General features: G+C 47.0%; 2 protein-coding genes across 2 annotated transcripts in view; both read left to right on the forward strand.

The window, feature by feature from the left end:
- TIMM50 (translocase of inner mitochondrial membrane 50) overlaps positions 1-22,191 on the forward strand; it is a gene marked incomplete at its 5' end in the record, with an annotated part of 36,275 nt that extends 14,084 nt beyond the window's left edge. Inside the window, 9 exon segments of the mRNA XM_075581535.1 lie at positions 10,232-10,253; positions 17,988-18,046; positions 18,130-18,249; positions 18,376-18,480; positions 19,254-19,352; positions 21,116-21,272; positions 21,529-21,554; positions 21,556-21,636; positions 21,750-22,191. Of these exon segments, the coding sequence (XP_075437650.1) occupies positions 10,232-10,253; positions 17,988-18,046; positions 18,130-18,249; positions 18,376-18,480; positions 19,254-19,352; positions 21,116-21,272; positions 21,529-21,554; positions 21,556-21,636; positions 21,750-21,851 (771 nt within the window).
- LOC142475801 (uncharacterized) lies at positions 10,528-15,405 on the forward strand (the record flags this gene model as incomplete). The annotated part of the gene is given in 3 exon segments (XM_075581534.1): positions 10,528-10,588; positions 14,565-14,690; positions 14,693-15,405. Coding segments are annotated over 3 exon segments (900 nt in total), but the record flags the coding sequence as incomplete, so codon positions are not given.
- Positions 22,192-24,410: the final 2,219 nt, after the last annotated feature.

Below are 24,410 nucleotides of genomic sequence, written 5' to 3' on the forward strand. Positions count from 1 at the left end.
AAAATGTAGAGACCTTGTGGATAGAAATTAGCAGTGGAGGTATAAGTACAAAGAAAATGTTTGTAGGGATATGCTAAAAACCACCAAATATCAGTGAGATTGAGGAAGCTAAAATACTTTTGCAAATGGAGAAGGCATCAAAACTAGGTCATGTTTGCATAATGGGTGATTTTAACTATCTGGATATAGACTGAGGCAATGAGATTAGCATTAGAACAAAAGGAAAGTTTTTTTTGTGGGTGTTAAAAGACAATGACATGATCCAAGTAGGGGAGGGGCAGTACTAAATTTGGTCATATCAAACAATGTAGAAGCAATAACAAATATTCAACGTTCGAGCATATTTTGTAAACGGTGATCATAACATGGTCTTGTTTGAAATAAATGATCAAAAACCATATTATATAGGTTCAACAAAGACTTTACATTTTCCAAAAACATCTGAGGCATAATCTACAAGAAATGTACTGGGATGATGTTTTTGCAGGAAAAAATGTAGAAGATAAATGGGCAGACTTTAAAACATTGTTAGAATTAGTGTATACCCTTGGGTAATAAATACAAAAGAAACCAGACTTAATCAATGTGGCTAAATAAACCGGTAGGGGAGGAGATGAAGAGGAAGAGGCAGGCGTTTAGCGTTTTAAAGTCAAGGGACAGAGGCATCATATCAGAATTATAAGGAATGTAGCAAAAGGGCAATCAAATTAGCAAAACAATTTAAAATAAAAAAAGGATTGCAAAAGAAATAAGATCAACCATTAAAAGTACCTTGATAACAAAACGATTAGGAAATAAAATATAGGACCCTTTCATTGAGAGAAGGAAAAAGCAGAGGTATTAAAGCTGCAGTTCAGGCTCCCATTTTTTTTTGTTTTAGTTTTTTTTTTTTTTAACTTCAATAGTTTCATGTGGGCAATCTCTACTTACCTAAAAAACTGCATAGCTGCCGGTCAATTCGTTCTCCGTCTATTGATCGGCAAAGTTTGGCGACATCTTTAAATATGGGGAATGTAAATCATTGCTATAGGAACAAGCATGCTTGTTAAAATAGAATACAAGAAAATTGGTCTTTCAAAGTTGTTGTTTTTTAAAACAGAAAATGCAAAAAGTATTTTTTCTTACTACAGAACTGATTTATTAAAAAAAAACCACACATGCAGGATATTGCCTGAACTGCAGCTTTAAACACATTCTTTGCCTCTGCATTTATCAAGGAAAAATCAATTGCAAAAATAGTGCCATGGGAGGAAGCCACAACCTCTGTATTAACAAACAATTGGTTAACTGAGGAAGAAGTGCATAGGCGGCTGGATAAAATGAAAGTAAATAAGGCACCTGGGCCCGATTTGCATACATACAAGAGGAGATAACTTCAGTAATAGCCAAATCATTACATTTAATATTTTTAATATTCAAGGACTCAATTTCCACAAGCTCGGAACCACAAGATTGAGTGTGTCGCACACACATACACTTCGAGTCACATACATGCGGAGACACGCACACACATACACGCAGTCACGCACACACACACGCAGTCACGCACACATACACGCAGTCTCACGCGCGCACACATACACGCAGAGTCTCGCATGCACACACACACGCAGAGTCCCACACGCAGTTGCGCGCACACGGAATTCACAGTTCGTATAAATATATTAGTGCCGAGCATGTGCGTTCTAAGTCACAATTCTTTGTGTTTTTTGTCACTGAAATTGTGTTTTTGATTTTTAATTAAAAACATCACCATAACAAATACAATTTGTGTGACAAAAGACGAAGTTTCACTTAAAATGCGCGTGCTCTGGGCACACCCCCTATTTATTTATTTTTTTTAAGGATAGGTCGCGCCAAACTAACCGTATTAGTTTCTTTGAGGAGATGAGACAGGTAATGCAGTTGATGTGGTCTACTTAGATTTTGCAAAGGCTTTTCATATGGTGCCACACGAGGTTAGTGTACAAAATAAAGGCAATTGGACTCCATAAAAATATTTGCACCTGTATTAAAAACTGGTTGAAGGACAGACAACAGAGAGTTGTCATAAATGGAACTTTTTCCTGTTGGGCTAAAGTTGAGTGGAGTGCCTCAGGGATCGGTACTGAGATCCCTGCTTTTTAACTTGTTTATTAATGAGGTTGGCATAAAGAGCAAAGTCTCCATCTCTGCTGATGACATTAAATCATGTAAGGTAGAATCGGAGCAGGATGTAATTTCTCTCCAGAGGGACTTGGAGAGACTGGAAACTTGGGCAGGTAAATGGCAGATGAGGTTTAATACAGATACATGTAAGGTTATGCATTTGGGAAACAAGAATAAAAAGGGGACTTACAAATTAAATGGGGGGAAATGTGTTGAATCCTTGATGGAGAAGGCTTTAGGAGTGCTTGTAGGCAGGCTCAGAAATAGTGTCCATTGTCAGAAGTAGCTCAGGGGTGCGCAAACTTTCCTTTTTTTTTGCACCCCAGTGCCTGCTCTTCTCCCCCCCCCCCCCCCCCCCCCCTCCCTGCTCACGCCGCCTCTTTTACCTTCTCTCCGGCATCGGCTGCGTCATGTGACGTCGCTTTGCCATTTGACCCTGCGGAGTCATTTGATGCCGCGGCGCCAGAAGCCGGCTGACAACCGGTAATAATAGGGAGTTACAGGCCTCGCGCGCTCCCCCAGCATTTAATTTAATTTAAATGTTGTGGGGAATTGCGCAGGGCGTCTGTAAGCGCAGCGCCCGGCAGTTTGCGCACCCCTGCCGTAGCTGACACAATCTTACCTTGCATTAAACGGGGAATGGATAGAAGAGAAGTAAACATAATGATGCCCCTTTATAACACATTAGTAAGACCACATCTTGAATATGGAGTACGGTTCTGGGCACCACTCCATAAAGACGACACGAAACTAGAAAGTGAAGAGAAGAGCCACTAAATTAATAAAGGGGATGGGAAATCTGACTTCTAAGGAGTAGCAAGCTAATTTAGATGTTTTTACATTAGAAAAGAGGTGTGAAAAGGGGATATAACGGGACAATACAAGGAGCTTTCAAAACAACTATTCATCCCAAGGGCAGTACAAAGGATACTGGGTCATCCCTTTAAATTGGAGAAAAGGCGATTTCACCAGCAACAGTAAGGGCAGTTACAGTGTGGGATTCATTACCCATGGAGACTGTGATGGCAGGTACAATAGATTTGTTAAAAAAAAAGTTGGACATCTTTTTAGAAAGGAAAGGGGTATACAGGGATATACCAAATAAGTAAACATGGGAAGGATGTTGATCCGGGGAGTAATCTGATTGCCAATTCTTGGAGTCAGGAAGGAATGTAATTTTCCCCTTATGGGACAGCATTGGATTATGTTTCACTGGGGTTTTTATGTTTCCCTTCCTCTGGATCAAAATACTGTAAATACAAATATAGGATAAGTATCTGTGGTCCAAATTTGGCATGTGTTGATGGACATGGTTTTTTTTTTTTTCCCCAACCTCATCTACTATTTAACAATGTCCCAATGTAACTCTTCTTTACAATAATTTATGAAAATTGCCCTAATTTAACAATAATAAAATATTGTACACAAATGATATATAACAAATCAATAAATATATTGTATGACAATGTTAAATGATCATAACGTCATAATAAAATATACTAAAACTTACAATATTTTAATTAACTTAAAATGATTGTCACTACTTGCAATATTTTATTTTCTGTAATTCTCTAATCTATCCTTGTTCTCCAACCTTAGTTGGCTAAGATTATTTCCCAAGGTAAAGTCCAGTAGCACTGCAAAGTAATGTATACATTGATACATACAGTACACTACTATACATACAATATATCACTGTGTAAAAAACAGAGTGTGAAGCAGTGCGTTGCAGTGCAGAGGTTTAGATGGTGTACATTAATGCTAAATGGGGTGAGATTCTTCTATCAATACTGATATGATCACATTACCTTCAATCCGTAAGCTACCCTCTGCTCACGTGGGAACATTGCACACTGCAAAGAAATATTCTGCCTCTTAATATGGGAACTGGTCTATGCCAAGGAGAAGGGGGGGACATCAAGGCATAGGGCACCTTCGCACGGAGGTGACAAGTGTGTCCTGTCACACCTACTGGGACAGTCACAGGTATTTACCACATAACAAAGACTTCAAATGCAGCCTGTGCTCTGAGATAAACGTATACAGCAGCAAAACTTTTCCTCTGTTTCATCAGTGATCTTTATATATATATATATATATATATACACACACACACTGTTGGTATCTATAGAGGGACAATACTGAGGAATATAGTACATAATATCAGAGGTGATTGAGTACTGTATTAACAAAATATATCAATATAACACACATGCTGTATATGGAGGGAGAAAGTAGTTTGGAATATATAATATAAGAGCTGATCATATACACTGGCTTGCTATGGAGGGATGAGGTGTATTATACAAGTCTGTGCTGTACAGGGGAAGCGTGGGATCCTTGTCACACCTCTGCTTCCTCCTGCTCCTTTGATGTGCAGCCTCTGCCTTTATGGCTGCTCACCTTGCTGTGAATGAGGGCTGATTCGCCTTCTCACAGGAGCACACTTTTCACACCTGAGTGTGGCACACTCCAGGATGCTTACAGAGAGCAAAGACCCTTTCCTTCCTTTCCCACGCTGCCACCTTCTACCTTTCAGCATTATTATTTTATAACCAACTCCCCTTTCCATCCTGCACCCACCCCGTAGAGAAATCACACAGCAGCTTACAATCTGCAGAAACATTGATCAAATTAGTGTTCAATCTGTAATAGACGAATGACCAGCTATAAGCAACACTTGTACAGGGTATTCTATGCTATTATACTGTAAGCAGCATTTATATTCTACATGTGCATTATATTTGTGATTGTTCAACTGTTATACTTGTAAAACACGCCGAGCTGAGTTACTGGGAATCACTGTCCTCTTATCTAAAGTATTCATATATTTAAATAAGTCGGTGCTAGGAGAGACTTGAATATTTTCTATTTTAGGGAAAATGGGTGACAGAGCAGTGTGGTCACTGTAGGACAACTAACGGTCAAGTGTGATGTTACCGAGTGCCGCTCCATTAAAATCACCAGCCCACTGTACCACTCAATTTATATTTACCAACCCACAGTACCACTACTTATTGACCAACACACTACTTGTATTGTATTGTATGTCTTTATTTATATAGCGCCATTAATGTACATAGCGTTTCACAGCCGTAATATACGTGGTAATCAAATTAATAACAGATAATATAAATAACAGATCATGGGAATACGTGCTTCAGATATAAAAGTAACATTAAGGAAGAGGAGTCCCTGCCCCGAGGAGCTGACAGTCTATTTGTGATTAACCATGGTGACCACTAGAGGTCACGTCATTTGGTCAACGAGTCTCCCCAAATAAGAGACACAATGTAGGGCACTGGTTTTACAGCACTGCCAGTCAGATCCTGGCAGACAAGGTGTTACTACAGGAGTGTGATGAGTTGTGTGATGTTCACGGCACACTTCGCACCTGCAGAGAGACTGGACATGTCCTGAGATACTGCGGCTTTGCTGTGTCTTTTATCACAGGAAGCTTCCCCATTAAACATCTGTCTAGCAATCTTACATGGAGAAGTACACTATAAATACACTAATCCAGCTATATACTTCTCTGCATACTGTGTGTGTGTGTGTGTGTGTGTGTGTGTGTGTGTGTGTGTGTGTGTGTGTGTGTGTGTGTGTGTGTGTGTGTGTGTGTGTGTGTGTGTGTGTGTGTGTGTGTGTGTGTGTGTGTGTGTGTGTGTGTGTGTGTGTGTGTGTGTGTGTGTGTGTGTGTGTTACACTATAGAGTCCAGAGATTAAGGGATTGTGACTGAATTTAACCAGGCAACTACTGCAAAATAAAAATGTGTGTGTGTACACACCCTGAGTAAAAGCTATACTGCTAATTATTGTCACAGAGCACAGGGAGCATTTGAAGTCTTTGTTATGTGCTAAATACCTGTGAATGTTCCCATAGGTTTCACAGGACACACTTGTCACCTTCATTTAGAGGTGTCCCCGTCCCTTGATGTCTCCCTCCCTGGCACAGAGCAATTCCCATAATAATAGGCAGAATAAAGTGCCCCATAGTGTGTGTGTGTGTGTGTGTGTGTGTGTGTGTGTGTGTGTGTGTGTATATACATTTTGCAAAGGCTTTTGATACTGTTGATCATGCTATCCTGCTTAACAAACTCCAGTGCTCTGGAATAGGGAAGCATGCTTTAAACTGGTTTCATTCCTACCTATCAGGTAGATCCCAACATGTGTCCATCTTGGGCTCTAACTCCAACCCCTTGGATATCACCTGTGGTGTCCCGCAAGGTTCTGTCCTGGGGCCCCTACTCTTCTCAGTGTTAATCAATGATCTTCCTACAGCTTGTAAGGGAGCTTCAATACACATGTATGCAGATGACACAATCTTATACGCACACAGCCATAGCCTCTCCGACCTTGAACACATACTTTAATCTGACTTTTTGAGACTTGAAATTGGATTTCCCAAAACAAACTGTTTTTAAACACTGACAAGACTGTAAACAATGGTATTTTGGACCAAGGCTACATTTTTAGAGCTTCCAATGACTGAGCTCCAGATCAGAACCAACGCTAATAGCACCCTAACTCCTGTTACTAGTTTTAAATACTTGGGCATATGGTTTGACTCCCATTTAACATTTGGGATGGACATTGATACCCTGACATCAAAAACCTATGCCAAACTAGGTGTACTTTACAGGAACCAATCCTCCCTAAGTCTGCTAAATCAGAAAGTGTATCGCACAGCAGATGCTAATGCCAATTATCGACTATGGGGACATAGTATACGGCTCGGCACCCCAAACCCACCTTAGCAATTCAATATGCCGCTTTGTTCTCCAATGCAACTACAACACACATCACTCTGAAATGCTATCTGAACAGGCTCCTCACCCCTACCACATGCAGCACTTATCATCTGAGATCTGACTCCAAAAGACTGTTCATGTTCCCAAGGTTCAACAAAGTATCCGGCCGCTCCTCCTCGTACCGTGCACCCCAAAACTGGAACAATCTACCGGAGACTATCACAGCCTCCACCAGTCTAAGTTCTTTCAAAACCAAAGCTGTCTCTCATTTTAACCTGGTCTGCACCTGCTACATACGCCTATAATATATATTATCTCTAAGGCCCCGGACATGTTACCTGCTTGCTGGCTGAGGCGCGCTCCCGCTCAGCACTGAGCCCCTACAGCCGCAATTAGAGCGGCTTTAGTAGGGGCTCACCTGCACTTCCGCGCGCTTGCCGCAGGTCTTGGGGGAATTTAAAATTCCCCCGCTTGCCGGCGAGACAGGCCGGTCACTTGAGCGGTTCGCCCAATGAGGGCGAACCAGCTCCGTGACGTCACTGGCCCGCCCCCGGACAGTGACGCGCCCGCCCCCGGCCCGCCCCCTGACGGTCTGTCCCCCTTCTGCCCCGATCCATGTCTCCTGTGTGTGTGTGGGCATGTGTGTGGGCATTGTGTGTGTGTATGCGTGTGTGTGTATGCATGTGTGTGCCTTTGTGTGTGTGTGTGTGTGTGTATGCGTATGCGTGTGTGTGTATATGCACGTGTGTGTGTGTGTGTGTGTGTGTGTGTGTGTGTGTGTGTGTGTGTGTGTGTGTGTGTGTGTGTGTGCGTGCGTTAATATATTTATCAAAGTTGCACAATGTTAATAAATAATTTATTCTCACAACATGTCTTTTTTTTTAATTTTTATAATATACACACACACACACACACACACACACACACACACACACGTTCCCAGTGACACACACACACTGACAGCTACCAAGTGACACACACACACACAGTGATACCCGCCTCCCAAGCGCTTGCTGTCTCCTCTGTAAGGACAGCAAAAAGCTCCTGGTAGAGCGAGCGGCAGCAAGCGAGAGCGAGCAAGCGCCAAACTTGGCCAAGGCCTAACTGTGCATGCTATGTCTTGTGTATAATTTATACCCTGTTAACTTATGTAACTATATTTGTAACCATGTATTATTTGTCATCTTAACTCTGTGCCCAGGACATACTGTACTTGAAAACGAGAGGTAACTCTCAATGTATTCTTCCTGGTAACACATTTTATACATTTTATATACCTTTTATACATTATATACCTTTTTTAAAAAGGTGCAAAAAAAAAAGACTGATTTGATTGCAAAAAGGAGCAATGATTATAAGGGGGCAATATTTCAGGACCTACTGTCCTTTCTTCTGGCTCATTCCCACGCATATAAATACAGTACTTCCCTTGTGTGTCCCTCTTCAGTAATCTCCACCTTCAGAAAAGCAGCCACACTCGGTCTCTCTGGATCTGTCGTTCCCGTGTTGCCCCCCTAATAATTATTGCTCCTTTTTGCGATTGCCCTCTTTCAAACCGCTGCTTTTTTGCATGATATAAGGTATTAGGTGATGTGTATCCTATTCACTCATTAATCCATGGTGCTTATATATATATATATATATATATATATCACTCTTTTATGTGTTAGGGATTTATTGTCTCTTTATATTTCCGTGTAATTGTTTGTTACCTTTCATAACTTACTGACTAGTTTTTTACCTTTTTATATGCGTTTTTATATAAAAATTGAATTATAGAAAGTGCTTTGCCAATAGTTTTCTTATTTGTGTGCGGGTCACATTTATTTAATACTGTGACTATATTTAGGGTGTACAGTACAGGGACCCTTGGTGTTACCCACACCTAATTCTTTGCTTGATAGTTTTTTGTCTAGGTGGTGCTGGCTATTTTGTTTGTATTGTATGTCTTTATTTATATAGCGCCAAAAGTGTACTCAGCGCTTCACAAAGAATACAGTACAGGGAATTATAATACAAGAATTGCAGCAAAATCAGACAATAGGAAAGGAAATCGCTACCCCGAAGAGCTTACAATCAAAGGTTTGAGGGGAATTTACAGAGACAACAGGTGAGGGAATAAATGCTGTAGATGGCTGTGCTTGGCCACAATCGGTGGTAGGAGTGTGCGACAATAGCCATGAGTACAGGCTATTGGGATGCTTGATCTGTGGGGCGAGTTTTAAGGTTAGTCGGTATTAAATGAAAAGGTTGACACCATTTGCATGGGAGGAGATGGCAGTGAGGCATGAATGAGAGCAAGTGTGAATGTACTGCAATGTATCAGAAGATTCTAGAGGAGAATGTCAGGCCATCCGTCTGTGAGCTGAAGCTGAAGCAAAAGTGGGTCATGCAGCAAGACGAAGATCCTAAACCTACAAGAAGATCTACAGAAGAATGGCTGCAGAAGAAGAAATGCCACATTTTAGAATGGCTTAGTCAAAGTCCGGACCTAAACCCAACCAATGTCGTGGCAGGACCTGAAGTGAGCCGTCCATGCAAGGAATCCCTCAAATGTCAGGGATTAAAGCAGTTGTGTAAGGAGGAAAAGGACAAAATTCCTCAAACCCGATGTGAGATTCACACATGAATAATGGATGTTGAATCATTTGTGGATAAATAAATGTTGAAAAAGTATCATGGTTTTTGTGTCATTTGTTTAGTCAGGTTATCTTTATCTATTGTTAGGACTTGAGATCTAATAACATTTAAGCTTTGAAATATGTGAAAATCCTAAAGGGTTCACAAACTTTTTCTAGACTATATATATATATAGATATATATATAGATATAGATATATATATATATATATATATATATATATATATATATATATATATATATATATATATAAAATCATCTCTGTTAAGATATTCTTAAAATCGAGAGATAACTCTCAATGTCATTTTGTCCTGGTAAAATATTTCACAAATAGTATAGTAGTCTGAGTAATAAAAATATTCCTTCTATACCTCGCACATCGCTGTGCATTTAATCCTGTCCTGGTTAGTTTGTATTCTGCATACTGATCTGCTGCCAGTGCCATATTAAACATTAATCAGCATGAGGACGGGAAGTTTCTATATGTTTCTCCTCTTTCGGTCACTCTCTTCCCTGTCTCTCTCTCTCTCCCCCTCCAATTTACAGCTAACAGATGGGTATGAATATTCAGGCCATGTGTGATTAATGTCCCCCTTAATAATGTGTTGTAGTTAAGGGTTGGTGAGTTTTCCCAGGGTCCGTGATGTACACTAAGCTTTTCAGACTCTCACGTGTCTCTCTTCTTCCTGTAGGTACCTGATGAGTTTGACAGTGGTGAGTAAAACGTCCCCGTCTCCATTCCTCTGACCTTCCAATCGCCCCCTCTCCCTCCATATGCCCCCTCTGACTTCCTGTTTCTATATCTGTTCTCTCTCTTCATAGCACCATATCGAGGGTCCGAGATCTTACACTCTAATGTTCTCACTCCAAAGGCACAGGGAGGAAAATGCTAGGACCAGAGTCAGCAGACAGCCCCCCTCCCCCCTCCTCTGTAAATAAAACCCTAAAATGCACTGACACAGGTAGGGCCTTTTGGTCCTTGGTAAATATGGCGGACTCGTATGAGAAATGCAACCACCTCAGCCCAGACTTTGTGCCTCCTGTCATGGGTAATGGTCACATGCAAACGGATATATCCCATTATAATATGTCCTCTCTGCCACACACTCCAAGGCACGGGACGGGGTCCGAAAATCTAAAAACTTTTGCACAAAATGGGCATGTTACTTCGCATACATTTAATAATGATATTTGTTTCTTGGATAGCCCTGACAATGTGTGTGGTGTGTAGTACATAGAATTTTGCAGGCACAAGGAGTCCCTGCCTCACAGAGGTTACAGTCTTAATTGTGCTGCCTGAAGCCCACGTACCTACTGTGACTTTCCCAAGGGCACCAAAAAATGACACTGGGATTCCAATCATGCTCATCCACTTCAAAGGCAGCGTTCTTACTACAGAGTAATTGTTGCAACCTCTGGTGTAAAAGAAAAGAAACACATGCGCAATAAATAAACGGACCCAAACATATGATAAATACACGTACATACACACACACAGCGTAGTACCGCTGTGTCTCCCTCTTTTACTGTATATTCATCTCCGTATTAATGAAGGTCAACAAGGCTGCAGTTGTTACACAAACAAACCCATAAAAGAGTTAGAGAAGAGAATCCTGCCCATTTTCAAATTAATTAGCCCAGGGTTTATACTGTCATTATAAAATGCCGAATTAGTAATGAGGCCACATTATGAACAGCCGCTGAGGGGAAGGAGAGGTGTTAGAGCAGAGGCACAGAATAACCAACATAAACATTGTCCTATTGTGAAACCCCTTCAATAGTGTGTGTGTGTGTGTGTGTGTGTGTGTGTGTGTGTGTATATCTCGTGAGCACATTCACATGTCTTAGACAGGTCTGCACCCCTGCCTTTCAACCATTATCACCTAGCATACAGTGCTTCCACTGCAGCAAGGGATACTGGGAAATGACATGCAAATGAGCACACAATGTGTCACCTTTTTGCCTGGAATATCCATTCACATGGAGCCCATTTAAGCTGATGTATCGCCATTCACACAGCTTTTAAACACTGCATGGGACAAGCAAAGCAAGTTTAAACCACTCACAGACATGTTTCAACCTTGATGGGTATCATCAGTGTGAGGTAGGTTTATACTTGTTTTGAAATATTTCTAGGCTGGGTAGGTTTACCATATCACATTTTAAGTTATGGTGGGTGAAAAAGGCGACAGAAAACCTCCACCGTTGGCATATAGCCAATATAAGAATATACAATAAATACAGTTTCTTCTATGCGCAAGTTCAAGTGACCTTTGTGAGTTGCATTTTTATATTGCTCACTAATAAACCTATTTTTGAGATTTTGCTATGGAGCCCACGCTTTCTATTTTTGTTTTTTATATGTATATATAAAAAAAATGTACATAGGGGTATGTATACATACATGCAGAAGAGAGAAGGTATATATGTATAGTGAAATAAATATGTATATAAATATTTGTTGGACGTTATGATAACATTAATACACCAACAGTACATTTCTTCATAGATTAAATTATAGGGTATATAGATTGTATTGTATTGTATGTCTTTATTTATATAGCGCCATTAATGTACATAGCGCTTCACAGTAGTAATACATGTGGTAATCAAATAAATAACAGATAATATAAATAACAGATCATGGGAATAAGTGCTTCAGACATAAAAGTAACATTAAGGAAGAGGAGTCCCTGCCCCGAGGAGCTTACAGTCTAATTGTTTGGTAGGGAGAACGTACAGAGACAGTAGGAGGGAGTTCTGGTAAGTGCGTCTGCAGGGGGCCAAGCTTTATGTACCATGTGTTCAGAATATCCACAGTGCTATTCATATGCTTCTTTAAGCAAGTGTGTCTTAAGGTGGGTCTTAAAGGTGGATAGAGAGGGTGTTAGTCGGGTACTGAGGGGAATGGTCATAGTGAGAAATTAGGGCTGAGATGTAAAGAGGGGCAGAAGAGTGTAGAGCTTTAAAAGTGAACAGGAGAATTGAGTGTGTGATACGGGATTTGATCGGAAGCCAGGACAGAGATTTCATGAGGGGAGATGCCGAGACAGATCTAGGAAAGAGTAGAGTGATTCTGGCAGCAACATTTAGGATAGATTGTAGGGGAGACAGGTGAGAGGCAGGAAGGCAGGATAGCAGGAGGTTACAGTAATCAAGACGCGAGAGAATGAGGGCCTGAGTCAGAGTTTTAGCAGTCGAGCAACATAGGAACGGGCGTATCTTTGTGATATTTCGGAGGAAAAAGCAACAAGTTTTAGAAATGTTTTGAATGTGAGGGGCGAATGTGAGATAGGAGTAGAGTGTGACCCCTAGGCAGCGTGCTTGGGCTACTGGGTGAATGATCGTAGTTCCAACAGTAATGTGGAAGGAGGTAGTAGGGCCAGATTTGGGAGGAAGTATGAGGAGCTCTGTTTTAGCCATGTTGAGTTTAAGGCGGCGGAGTGCCATCCAGGATGATATAGCAGAGAGGCATTCAGAAACTTTGGTAGATTCCCAAACCTCCCCTGTCTCTTCATGTATATTGTAGCAGTGCAGATAGGAGGCATATACCCCGAGTGAGACTGAGAGACAGCAGGGAGTTTTCAAATGAGTGAAAGGCTATATGTTTGTATGTCTGTAAATGCCCTCTGAAAGTTGTCAGTACTTGGAAAATTAAGACACATTTCTGTGCTCATTCATTTCTGCACATCCTTCTCGGTAAAAGAGGAACATTAATGTAATACCCAGGGAGGGGGTAGAGGGGTGATGTAACTGGTGTGATATTCCATGGCTGGGCAGGAGGCTTTCATGTACGTGGGTGCAGTGCCACAGGAGGATCTGTATGCTCGTCTGTAGAGCTATGAATGTGGTTGGCGTCTGTATATTCATGGTCTATAGGGCTGTGTAGTGTAATGTGGGTTTCTTGATACCCCATGTCTGTAGGGTGGTGTAGTGTAATATATATCCCATAGGTCTGTATACCCCATGTCTGTAGGGTGGTGTAGTGTAATATATATCCCATAGGTCTGTATACCCCATGTCTGTAGGAATGGAATGTGCAGTGTAAGGACTAACCCATACACTGCACAATCCTACAGAAGTGGGGTATACAGAACCTACATTAAACTACACAGCCCTACAGACAGTGAATATACAGACCCCAGCCACATTGCACAGCTTTACATACCCCATTTCTGTAGGACTGTGCAGTGTAATGGGAGTCTGTATATCCCCCTTCTCTAGGATTGTGTAGCATAGGTTGGACTTTCTGTATGGCTTTGTAGTGTAGGTGGGGTCTGTATATCCCCTGTGCTGTGTGTATTCCCCCTCCCCTCGCCTGGGGCTTCCCAGCTGCTAAATCCTGAAAGAAGTCCCAGGGGAAGGTGAAGAGGTTGTGAGAAAGGGTAAGACCACACTACACAATGGTGCGGAGTATCACTCCTGTGTTATGTATGTTAGGTTTGATTGTGCTGAGGGGTACGGTGCACCAGTTATATTTAATTTATAAACACACAACTCAAATCTCTGCTGTTCTAGCATTAGTGTGTGTGTGTGTGCATGTGTGTGTGTGTGTGTGTGTGTGTGTGTGTGTTAGTGTTATTTTACTGGCCTCAGGGATTGTAGATTAAAGAACACAATGGAATGGACCTTTTTAATATGAAATCCTTATTTTTTAGGTGAAAATACAAATGAGTGGTAGTGTCCTGCTCCCTGTGCGAGTTATAGAGTAGGAGGTCTGCTCTGTCCCTGGTTACAGAGCTGACATATGTTGCTCCCAGCTGTATTGTCATCGAGCTGTTGTCACCTCATTGTCCCATACACAGAGCTGTCCTACTTGTCTTGTAATATACATTCCCTTTACAAACCTCTCCTCCCCACCTGTACCCACAATACTGTCACAGTCATGTCTCCTAATGTGGAAAAGGGCATTGCTCTCCTGCTGTCCCCCCTCTGTCACCCTGCACCTTTCCCTCACGATCTAACTCTGCACCTCTCTCCCCTTAGCTAACCCTAACCCGGTACCCCTCTCTCTCTAACTCTAAATCTACACCTACATAACCCTGCATCCATCTCCAACCCTAAATCTGCACACGTCTCACTCTCCAACCCTAACCCTGCACCCCTCTCTAACCCTAACCCTGCACCCCTCTCTAACCCTAACCCTGCACCCTCTCTAACCCTAACCCTGCACCCCTCTCTAACCCTAACCCTGCACCCCTCTCTAACCCTAACCCTGCACCCCTCTCTAACCCTAACCCTGCACCCTTCTCTAACCCTAACCCTGCACCCCTCTCACTCTCTAACACTGCACCCCTCTCACTCTCTAACCCTGCACCCCTCTGTAACCCTAACCCTGCACCCCTCTCTAACCCTAACCCTGCACCCCTCTCTAACAATAACCCTGCACCCCTCCCTAACCCTGCACCCCTCCCTAACCCTGCCCCCCTCTCTAACCCTGCACCCCTCTCTAACCCTAACCCTGTACCCCTCTCTATCCCTTACCCTGCACCCCTCTCTATCCCTAACCCTGCACCCCTCCCTAACCCTGCACCCCTCTCTAACCCTGCACCCCTCTCTAACCCTAACCCTGCACCCCTCTCTAACCCTGCACCCCTCTCTAACCCTAACCCTGCACCCCTCTCTAACCCTAACCCTTCACCCCTCTCTAACCCTAACCCTGCACCCCTCTCTAACCCTAACCCTGCACCCCTCCCTAACCCTGCACCCCTCTCTAACCCTAACCCTGCACCCCTCTCTAACCCTAACCCTGCACCCCTTTCTAACCCTGCACCCTTCTCTAACCCTAACCCTGCACCCCTCTCTAACCCTAACCCTGCACCCCTCTCTAACCCTAACCCTGCACCCCTCTCTAACCCTAACCCTGCACCCCTCTCTAACCCTAACCCTGCACCCCTCTCTAACCCTAACCCTGCACCCCTCTCTAACCCTAACCCTGCACCCCTCTCTAACCCTAACCCTGCACCCTTCTCTAACCCTGCACCCCTCCCTAACCCGGCACCCCTCTAACCCTAACCCTGCACCCCTCTCTAACCCTAACCCTGCACCTCTCTAACCCTAACCCTGCACCTCTCTCACTCTCCAACCCTAAACCTCTCGCCATCTCCCCCCTCTCCTCCTCTCTCCCTCCCCGTCTTGCTCTCTCCCTCCAACCTTCTATCCCTCGCCCTTCTCGCTCTCCCTCCTCGCTCTCTCCCTCGCCCTTCTCGCTCTCTCCCTCGCCCTTCTCGCTCTCCCTCGCCCTTCTCGCTCTTTCCCTCGCCCTTCTCGCTCTCTCCCTCGCCCTTCTCGCTCTCTCCCTCGCCCTTCTCGCTCTCTCCCTCGCCCTTCTCGCTCTCTCCCTCGCCCTTGTCGCTCTCTCCCTCGCCCTTGTCGCTCTCTCCCTCGCCCTTGTCGCTCTCTCCCTCGCCCTTGTCGCTCTCTCCCTCGCCCTTGTCGCTCTCTCCCTCGCCCTTGTCGCTCTCTCCCACGCCCTTGTCGCTCTCTCCCACGCCCTTGTCGCTCTCTCCCTCGCCCTTGTCGCTCTCTCCCTCGCCCGTCTCGCTCTCTCCCTCGCTCTCTCTCGCTCTCTCCCTCGCCCTTGTCGCTCTCTCCCTCGCCCGTCTCGCTCTCTCCCTCGCCCGTCTCGCTCTCTCCCTCGCCCGTCTCGCTCTCTCCCTCGCCCGTCTCGCTCTCTCACTCGCCCGTCTCGCTCTCTCACTCGCCCGTCTCGCTCTCTCCCTCGCCCGTCTCGCTCTCTCCCTCGCCCGTCTCGCTCTCTCCCTCGCCCGTCTCGCTCTCCCTCGCCCGTCTCGCTCTCTCTCCCTCGCCCGTCTCGCTCTCCCTCCCTCGCCCGTCTCGCTCTCCCTCCCTCGCCCGTCTCGCTCTCCCTCCCTCGCCCGTCTCGCTCTCCCTCCCTCGCCCGTCTCGCTCTCCCTCCCTCGCCCGTCTCGCTCTCCCTCCCTCGCCCGTCTCGCTCTCCCTCCCTCGCCCGTCTCGCTCTCCCTCCCTCGCCCGTCTCGCTCTCCCTCCCTCGCCCGTCTCGCTCTCCCTCCCTCGCCCGTCTCGCTCTCCCTCCCTCGCCCGTCTCGCTCTCCCTCCCTCGCCCGTCTCGCTCTCCCTCGCCCGTCTCGCTCTCCCTCGCACGTCTCGCTCTCCCTCGCTCTCTCCATCGCACGTCTCGCCTTTCTCGCTCTCTCTCCCCTCCCGCCTTTCTCGCTCTCTCTCCCCTCCCGCCTTTCTCGCTCTCTCTCCCCTCCCGCCTTTCTCGCTCTCTCTCCCCTCCCACGACCGTCTCGACTTGCTCTCTCTCCCTCTCCCGACTCCCTCCCCTTCCTCGCCCGTCTCGCTTTCCCCTCCCCTCCTTCCCCCTTGCCCGTCTCGCTATCCCTCCCCTCCCTCGCACGTCTCGCCTTTCTCGCGCTCTCTCCCTCGCACGTCTCGCCTTTCTCGCTCTCTCTCCCTCGCACGTCTCGCCTTTCTCGCTCTCTCTCCCTCGCACGTCTCGCCTTTCTCGCTCTCTCTCCCCTCCCGCCTTTCTCGCTCTCTCCCCTCCCGCCTTTCTCGCTCTCTCTCCCCTCCCGCCTTTCTCGCTCTCTCTCCCCTCCCGCCTTTCTCGCTCTCTCTCCCCTCCCACGACCGTCTCGACTTGCTCTCTCTCCCTCTCCCGACTCCCTCCCCTTCCTCGCCCGTCTCGCTTTCCCCTCCCCTCCTTCCCCCTTGCCCGTCTCGCTATCCCTCCCCTCCCTCGCACGTCTCGCCTTTCTCGCGCTCACTCCCTCGCACGTCTCGCCTTTCTCGCTCTCTCTCCCTCGCACGTCTCGCCTTTCTCGCTCTCTCTCCCTCGCACGTCTCGCCTTTCTCGCTCTCTCTCCCTCGCACGTCTCGCCTTTCTCGCTCTCTCTCCCTCGCACGTCTCGCCTTTCTCGCTCTCTCTCCCTCGCACGTCTCGCCTTTCTCGCTCTCTCTCCCCTCCCGCCTTTCTCGCTCTCTCTCCCCTCCCGCCTTTCTCGCTCTCTCTCCCCTCCCGCCTTTCTCGCTCTCTCTCCCCTCCCGCCTTTCTCGCTCTCTCTCCCCTCCCACGACCGTCTCGACTTGCTCCCTCTCCCGACTCCCTCCCCTTCCTCGCCCGTCTCGCTTTCCCCTCCCCTCCTTCCCCCTTGCCCGTCTCGCTATCCCTCCCCTCCCTCGCACGTCTCGCCTTTCTCGCTCTCTCTCCCCTCCCACGACTATCTCGTCTTGCTCCCTCTCCCGACTCCCTCCCCTTCCTCGCCCGTCTCGCTTTCCCCTCTTTCCACCCCCTTGCTCCCCCTCCTGCCCTTCCCTCCCCTCTCTATCTACCCCCACATACCCTTTTTTCTCTCCTTTTGCCCTTCTCGCGCTCCCCGCGCCCTTCTCGCCCGCCCGCCCTCCCTCGCCATTCTCGCTTGTGCTCTCTCTCCCCTCTAAACTCGCCTATCTCTGTTTTAGACCCCCTCGTTGTCCAGCAGTTCCGAAGGACATACAAATACTTCAAAGATTATCGGCAGGTGGGTGCTTGTCTTTCGTCCACCCTCTGAGTTCTGAGCTCTCGCTCTTCTCTCTTCACCCTATGCTCTCTCTCCTCTCTCAGATGATCATTGAACCCACTAGTCCAAAGCTTCTCCCAGACCCTCTGAAAGAGCCATATTACCAGCCACCTTACACCCTGGTCCTGGAACTGACAGATGTGCTGCTGCACCCAGAGTGGTCGGTATGTGCTCCATCTATCCAGCCGTCCCCATTTCCCCTTCACTCTCCCCCACTCTCCTTCAATCCGTCTCCCCCTTTCTCTCGCTCTCTTCGACTCTCACTATCCTCTCTCTGTCTCTGGTGTCAGTTAGTGACTGGCTGGCGTTTTAAGAAGAGAGCTGGTATTGATAACCTGTTCCAGCAGCTGGCCCCTCTGTATGAGATCGTCATATTTACCTCTGAGACAGGAATGGTGAGTTTCCTCTCTGTGCTGCGTGTATACCGCTAATGCCATGATGCTGATAACATGAGTAACCATGATAACACTACTGATATATTTTCTCTCCTCTGTTTCTCGTTCTCTCCTCTGTGTGTGTGTCTGTCTGTCTCTCATCTGTGTGTTTGGGTGTCTCCTCTGTGTGTCTTTCCCTCCTGTGTGCGTCTCCTCTCTCTCCCCCTCCCCCTTTCTCTCGTGTGTCTCTCTCTTTCTCCCCCCCCCCCCTTCTCGTCTCTCTCTCCCTGTCTCTCCCTGTCTCTCCCTGTCTCTCCCTGTCTCTCCCTGTCTCTCCCTGTCTCTCCCTGTCTCTCCCTGTCTCTCTCTGTCTCTCTCTCTGCCCCCCTCTCTCTCTCTCTCTCTCTCTGCCCCCCTCTCTCTCTCTCTCTCTCTCTCTGCCCCCCCCTCTCTCTCTCTGTCCCCCATCTCTCTCTCTCTGTCCCCCATCTCTCTCTCTCTGTCCCCCCCCCTCTCTCTCTCTCTGTCCCCCCCCTCTCTCTCTCTCTGTCCCCCCCCCTCTCTCTCTCTCTGTCCCCCCCCCTCTCTCTCTCTCTCTCTGTCCCCCCCCCCTCTCTCTCTCTCTGTCCCCCCCCCTCTCTCTCTCTCTGTCCCCCCCCTCTCTCTCTCTCTCTCTGTCCCCCCCCCCCTCTCTCTCTCTCTGTCCCCCCCCCCCTCTCTCTCTCTCTCTGTCCCCCCCCTCTCTCTCTCTCTCTCTCTCTCTCTCTCTCTGTCCTCCTCTGTCTTTGTCCCAGACTGCTTTCCCTCTCATAGATAGTGTGGATCCTCACGGCTTTGTGTCATATCGGCTGTTCCGAGACGCCACGCGTTACACAGAAGGACATCATGTTAAAGTATGTTCTCTATACTAACCTCCTCCGCTATCTCATCAGAGTCTCAAAGCTGCACATGTTATGTTCCTGGGGTTCTGCTCATAATTTTGAGCATTCATTTATTTATTTATGAGTGCAGTGCTAGCAGTATATAGAGCAGCGTTTAGGGAGTGTGCAGCACTGTGCAGCGTTTAGGGAGAGGGAGTGGCTCAGTGAGTAAAGACACCGACTGACACTTTCAAGCAGGGGAGCCTGGTTCAATTCCCGGTGTCGGCTCCTTGTGACCTTGGGCACCAAAAACATAGATTGTAAGCTCCACGGGCAGGGACCTGTGCCTGCAAAATGTCTCTGTACACGGGCAGGGACCTGTGCCTGCAAAATGTCTCTGTAAAGCGCTACATAAAACTAGCAGCGCTATACAAGAACAGGCTATTCTTATTCACTGGCACCTTTATAGAATGGTGTGTAGTGAGTGTCCAGTGCTTGAAGTGTCAAACAGTTTGTATTGTGTGCAGTGATGGCACCATATAGAGCAGTGTAAAGTCAGGGTACAGTGCTAGCAGTGTATGGGCTGGCGTATACTGAGTGTGCAGTGTATAGTGAGAGTGCAGTGCTAGAAGTGTTGAGAAGGGCAAGTGTCTCTGCTGCTGGCACGTGTTGTGTAATCTGAGCCTCCTCTCCCCCTTCCCCCCCCCTCCCCCGTGAATGTTTAGTTACTTCAGGACCTTCTGTCCCCTCTCTACCTATCAGCCCCCCCCCCCCCCTCCCCCTCTTAACCTCACTTCCCATCTGCCTCCAAGTATTTGGGTGTGTTTAGAGCCTCTACTAACCCTCTGTCCCTCTTAGTTGCTGTCGGGTTTAGAAGAGGCTGCTTGGTCTGTCTATCTTTCTGTCTACGAGGCTGCTTGAGCTGGGAGCAAAGATGGGTCTTAAGTCTTTTAACAAATGAGTCATTTGGTTGCATCTTGTGATTTAGAAATGAGTTTAGGCCTGCTATCCCAGTCCAGGTCACCTCCATTTAAGCAGGTATCTACACTAAATGTATAATATTTCTTGACATATTATATAGTATACTGTACAACAAAAAAAAACAAAGAAGCCCAAAGCTACATCCAATATGACAAAAATACACAGTGAAATACCTATATATCTCTTGAAAAAGGGTCATTTATTTAGTTGAACCCTTTGGCCAAAGCATTTTAAACCTGCAAGTCACATCAAGGCTTTCTCCATCGGAGAAGAAGTGGCTCAGTGAGTAAAGACACTGACTGGCACTGAGTTTGAAGCAGGGGAACCTGGTTCAATTCCTGGTGTCGGGCTCCTTGTGTCCTTGGGCAAGTCACTTTATCTCCCTGTGCCTGCAAAATGTCTCTGTAAGCGCTACGTAAAACAAGCAGCGCTATACAAGAACATGCTATTATTATTTTATTATTATTATTTAAGGCATGACCAAATATTGCAGGTCCTAACACTAACTGATTAAAATTCTTATTTAACTCTATAATTGGAGGAAGAATTATCGCATTGGATCTGTCCCAACCAGCTGCATGAAAAAGACCTGCTTACTTGGAAAGTGTGGGGGGCACAAACCTCCAAACAGCATATTTATATAGTTCAATACTTATCTGTATTGTCCATAGGACAAGTTAGATGTAGCATTAGGCTTTTTTTTGCCTTTTCTCCTATGATCTAAAATCTTCACTGTTTTCAAGAGAAGATAGCAGGCTGGGACCGAACAACAAGGGAACATAAGAAATCTGATATCTTTGTGTGTGCGTGTGTAGGACATCTCGTGTCTGAACAGGGATCAGTCACGCGTGGTGATAGTTGACTGTAAGAGAGAGGCCTTTAAACTGCAGCCTTACAATGGTCTAACCCTAAAGAAGTGGGACGGAAGCTCAGAGGATCGGATATTATATGACCTGACTGCATTCCTGAAGAGTGAGTGAGGGATGGAGGGGTGGGGGTCAGGGGATGTAACAAGGGGTATGGAGGATGGAGAGTGAGGAGCATAGAAAGGAGGGTGGTATGGGGTGGGTGGGGGGGGGGGAGAAATCCATGTCTTTATAGTAGGTGAAATTGTATCTAGTCAATGCTAAACTGTCCTAGGAGCCGCTAGAAAAGCTTAATTCCCATTCTCTCTCCCACTCTCTGCCCCTTTTTGTTCGGTCTCTCACTCCCTCCCTTTCTACCATAGCTATTGCTGTGAGTGGTGTTGAAGAGTGTGCGAACAGTTCTGGAAAATTATTCCTTAGAGAAGGATCCACTGGAGGCATTTAAACTTCGTCAGACAAAACTGGAGCAGGTAATGGGGCAGCAAAATCTGACACTCTCTCTCCTCTTTGCACCCTCTCCTTTTCTTTCCCCTTTAGCCCTTCTCCATCTCTTTCTAATCCTCTTTCCTCCATCCCACCAGAGGAGCAGCAGAGATTGGCTGATCTGTCTCAGCACAAAAACCCGCAGCAGATGTTCCTGGGCTCCCTCACCAGTCGCCTCTGGCCTCGGTCCAAACAGCCGTGATCACGCTCACCGGCCTGCTGAGGGGGACCTCCAGCATGTCACCTCCGCGAGGTGTGGCATCTCTTTTTATTTCTGTGAGTCTGTGCACAGACGGCCCCCACCAGACCTGTGTATAAAGGAGGGAGACTGTCCATACCTGTGTATGAAGGAAAAGAGGAGATCAGACCCCATGCACATGTTCAGGGGGCGAGGACGTGTCAGTTCACTGTTGGTTTCTTGTCACCCCAATCTCTCCAATACTGTGACCCATACTATGAACTCTCAGAACTGCAGTAGTATGTGTGACAGATGTGTGCTGGCATGTGCAGATATAAATAAATAAATAAATAGACATTTTCTAGCGGTGACCTCAGTGCTTCAAAGGCCCTGAAACTGGAACCAAACATGTGCTTCTCTGAACACGGTATCCTGTAGTAGTCTCTTCTCTGCACACGCGCACACACACGTAATATGAATTCCTCCTCAGCGCATACAGGTATCCTGAAGTAAAGCCAGCTTCTCTGCAAGCACAGTATCCTGTACTATTGATGACTCCTCTGCTCACACAGCGTCCTCTCGCTTCTTCCTCAGATAATGTTGATTATGTACTGGTGACCTTTGGTCATATTATGTCAGCTGTCTAAACGATGCCATTATGATGCTGAGTGTGATCTAATTTGTACAGTAGATCCGCACACAGGTTTTCCACTTCTCTCCTTCCCCCTTCTCTCCTCTACCCGCCTTTTCTCTCTCCCCCTCTTCTCTTGGACTCTGCTCCCAGCATTGACAGAGTATGATGAGGAAATCCTCTTCCTCCCAGGAACTGATTCTGGCTGTTCCCACGCTCTCTCCCCCCCCCCCCTTTCTCTCTCCTCTCCTACAGAACCTGCACCGGACACTGGGGGAGGGGGGGGCAGTGCCTGTTATGCATGTACATAAACATATTTGTTATCTTAGGAATAGCAGAAGGAGCAATAAGTCAGGGGGGGAGGGAGGGAGCGAGCGTGAGGCCAGCAACAGTAGGGGGTGGCAGTTTGTGTCCAGCAAAAGCAAGGGGGTGGCCACTGCGAGTCCATCAAAAACAGCAAGGGCAGTGAGTCCAGCAATAGCGGGGGGAAGGGTGTGAGTCCAGCAGGGGGAGGGGCAGTTGGATTTCAGCTATAGCGGGGTGTGGGGAGGGAGGAGAGAGAAGAGCAGTGGGAGTCCAGCAATAGTGTGGGAGGGGGGGGGGGAGGAGAAGAGCAGTGGGAGTCCAGGAATAGTAGGGGGGGGGAGAGCAGTGGGAGTCCAGCAATAGTAGGGGGGGGGGGGGAAGAGCAGTGGGAGTCCAGCAATAGTAGGGGGGGGGAGCAGTGGGAGTCCAGCAATAGTAGGGGGGGGAAGAGCAGTTGGAGTCCAGCAATAGTAGGGGGGGAAGAGCAGTTGTAGTTCAGCAATAGTAGGGGGGGAAGAGCAGTGGGAGTCCAGCAATAGTAGGGGGGTGGGAAGAGCAGTGGGAGTCCAGCAATAGTAGGGGGGGGGGGGGGAAGAGCAGTGGGAGTCCAGCAATAGTGGTGGAGGGGTCAGTGTGTGCTTCGCAATAGCATGTGGGGCGGGGGGTGGGCGTCAGTGTGAGTCCAGCATTAGCGGGGGGGGGGGGGGGTGAGAGAGAATAGCAGTGGGAGTCCAGCAATAGCAGGTGGGGGGAGGGCATGGTGAGACCATCAACAGTGAGGGGGGTGGTGGGGCAGTGTGAGTTCAGCAATAGGTGAGGGGGGCAGTGGGAGTCCAGCAATAGTAGGAGGAAGGGAGGCAGTGCGAGTCCAGCAATAATGGGGGGTGGGGGGGGGGTGGCACGGTGTGTCTTGCGATAGTGGTGGGAGGTGAGAACTGTGAGGTCAGGAATTACACAGGGAGTGAGGGACAGTGTTAGTCCAGGAAAGACAAAATGGCAGAGTGAGTCCTAAAGTGCCACAGGGACATGAATTGAAGGGAGCAGTGCAAGTACATGAGTAACTAATGGTGTGAGTGCAGGAATAGCAGAGGAAGCATTGTACGCTGTATTCTTGGCCCCTCACAATGAGTATCTGTTCAGGAAGGAAGTTAATCATATGGAGTGTTTCATAGCGAAGGAAAATGCCATGACATCAGTGGGACATTCACAGCGGCTTCATGTGACCGGAGTGCAATGTGTGAGAACAGGACATGTCTCCTGCATTCACATTTACTCTGTCACAGTAGATAGAGCACCAGTACAACAGTGCTAGCCTGACGTATACACAGCATGGGCCAGCGGCAGTGACACACACACACACACACACAGAGACTGTGATGTGCATCTACTGTGCAGCCAGTGGCAATGTCAATCTGCCATCCATTTACACACTTACACACTCAAAAAGGGCCCCTTTTGCCCTTTATATCTCTCTCCTCACACTGTTCCTGCTCCACCTGGAAAATGGGGAGTGAGGGCACCTCATCTCCAGCTGATTCACACGTCCCCTTCTGTCCTGTGTGACATAGAGAGAGAGGGGTCATAAACCGGCACCATTAAATTTTTTGCAGGGGTGATTCTAGAATTTTTCAGGGTGGGTGGCAAGT

Source organism: Ascaphus truei, unplaced genomic scaffold (assembly GCF_040206685.1).
Source record: "Ascaphus truei isolate aAscTru1 unplaced genomic scaffold, aAscTru1.hap1 HAP1_SCAFFOLD_1392, whole genome shotgun sequence".
Classification (NCBI taxonomy): domain Eukaryota; kingdom Metazoa; phylum Chordata; class Amphibia; order Anura; family Ascaphidae; genus Ascaphus; species Ascaphus truei.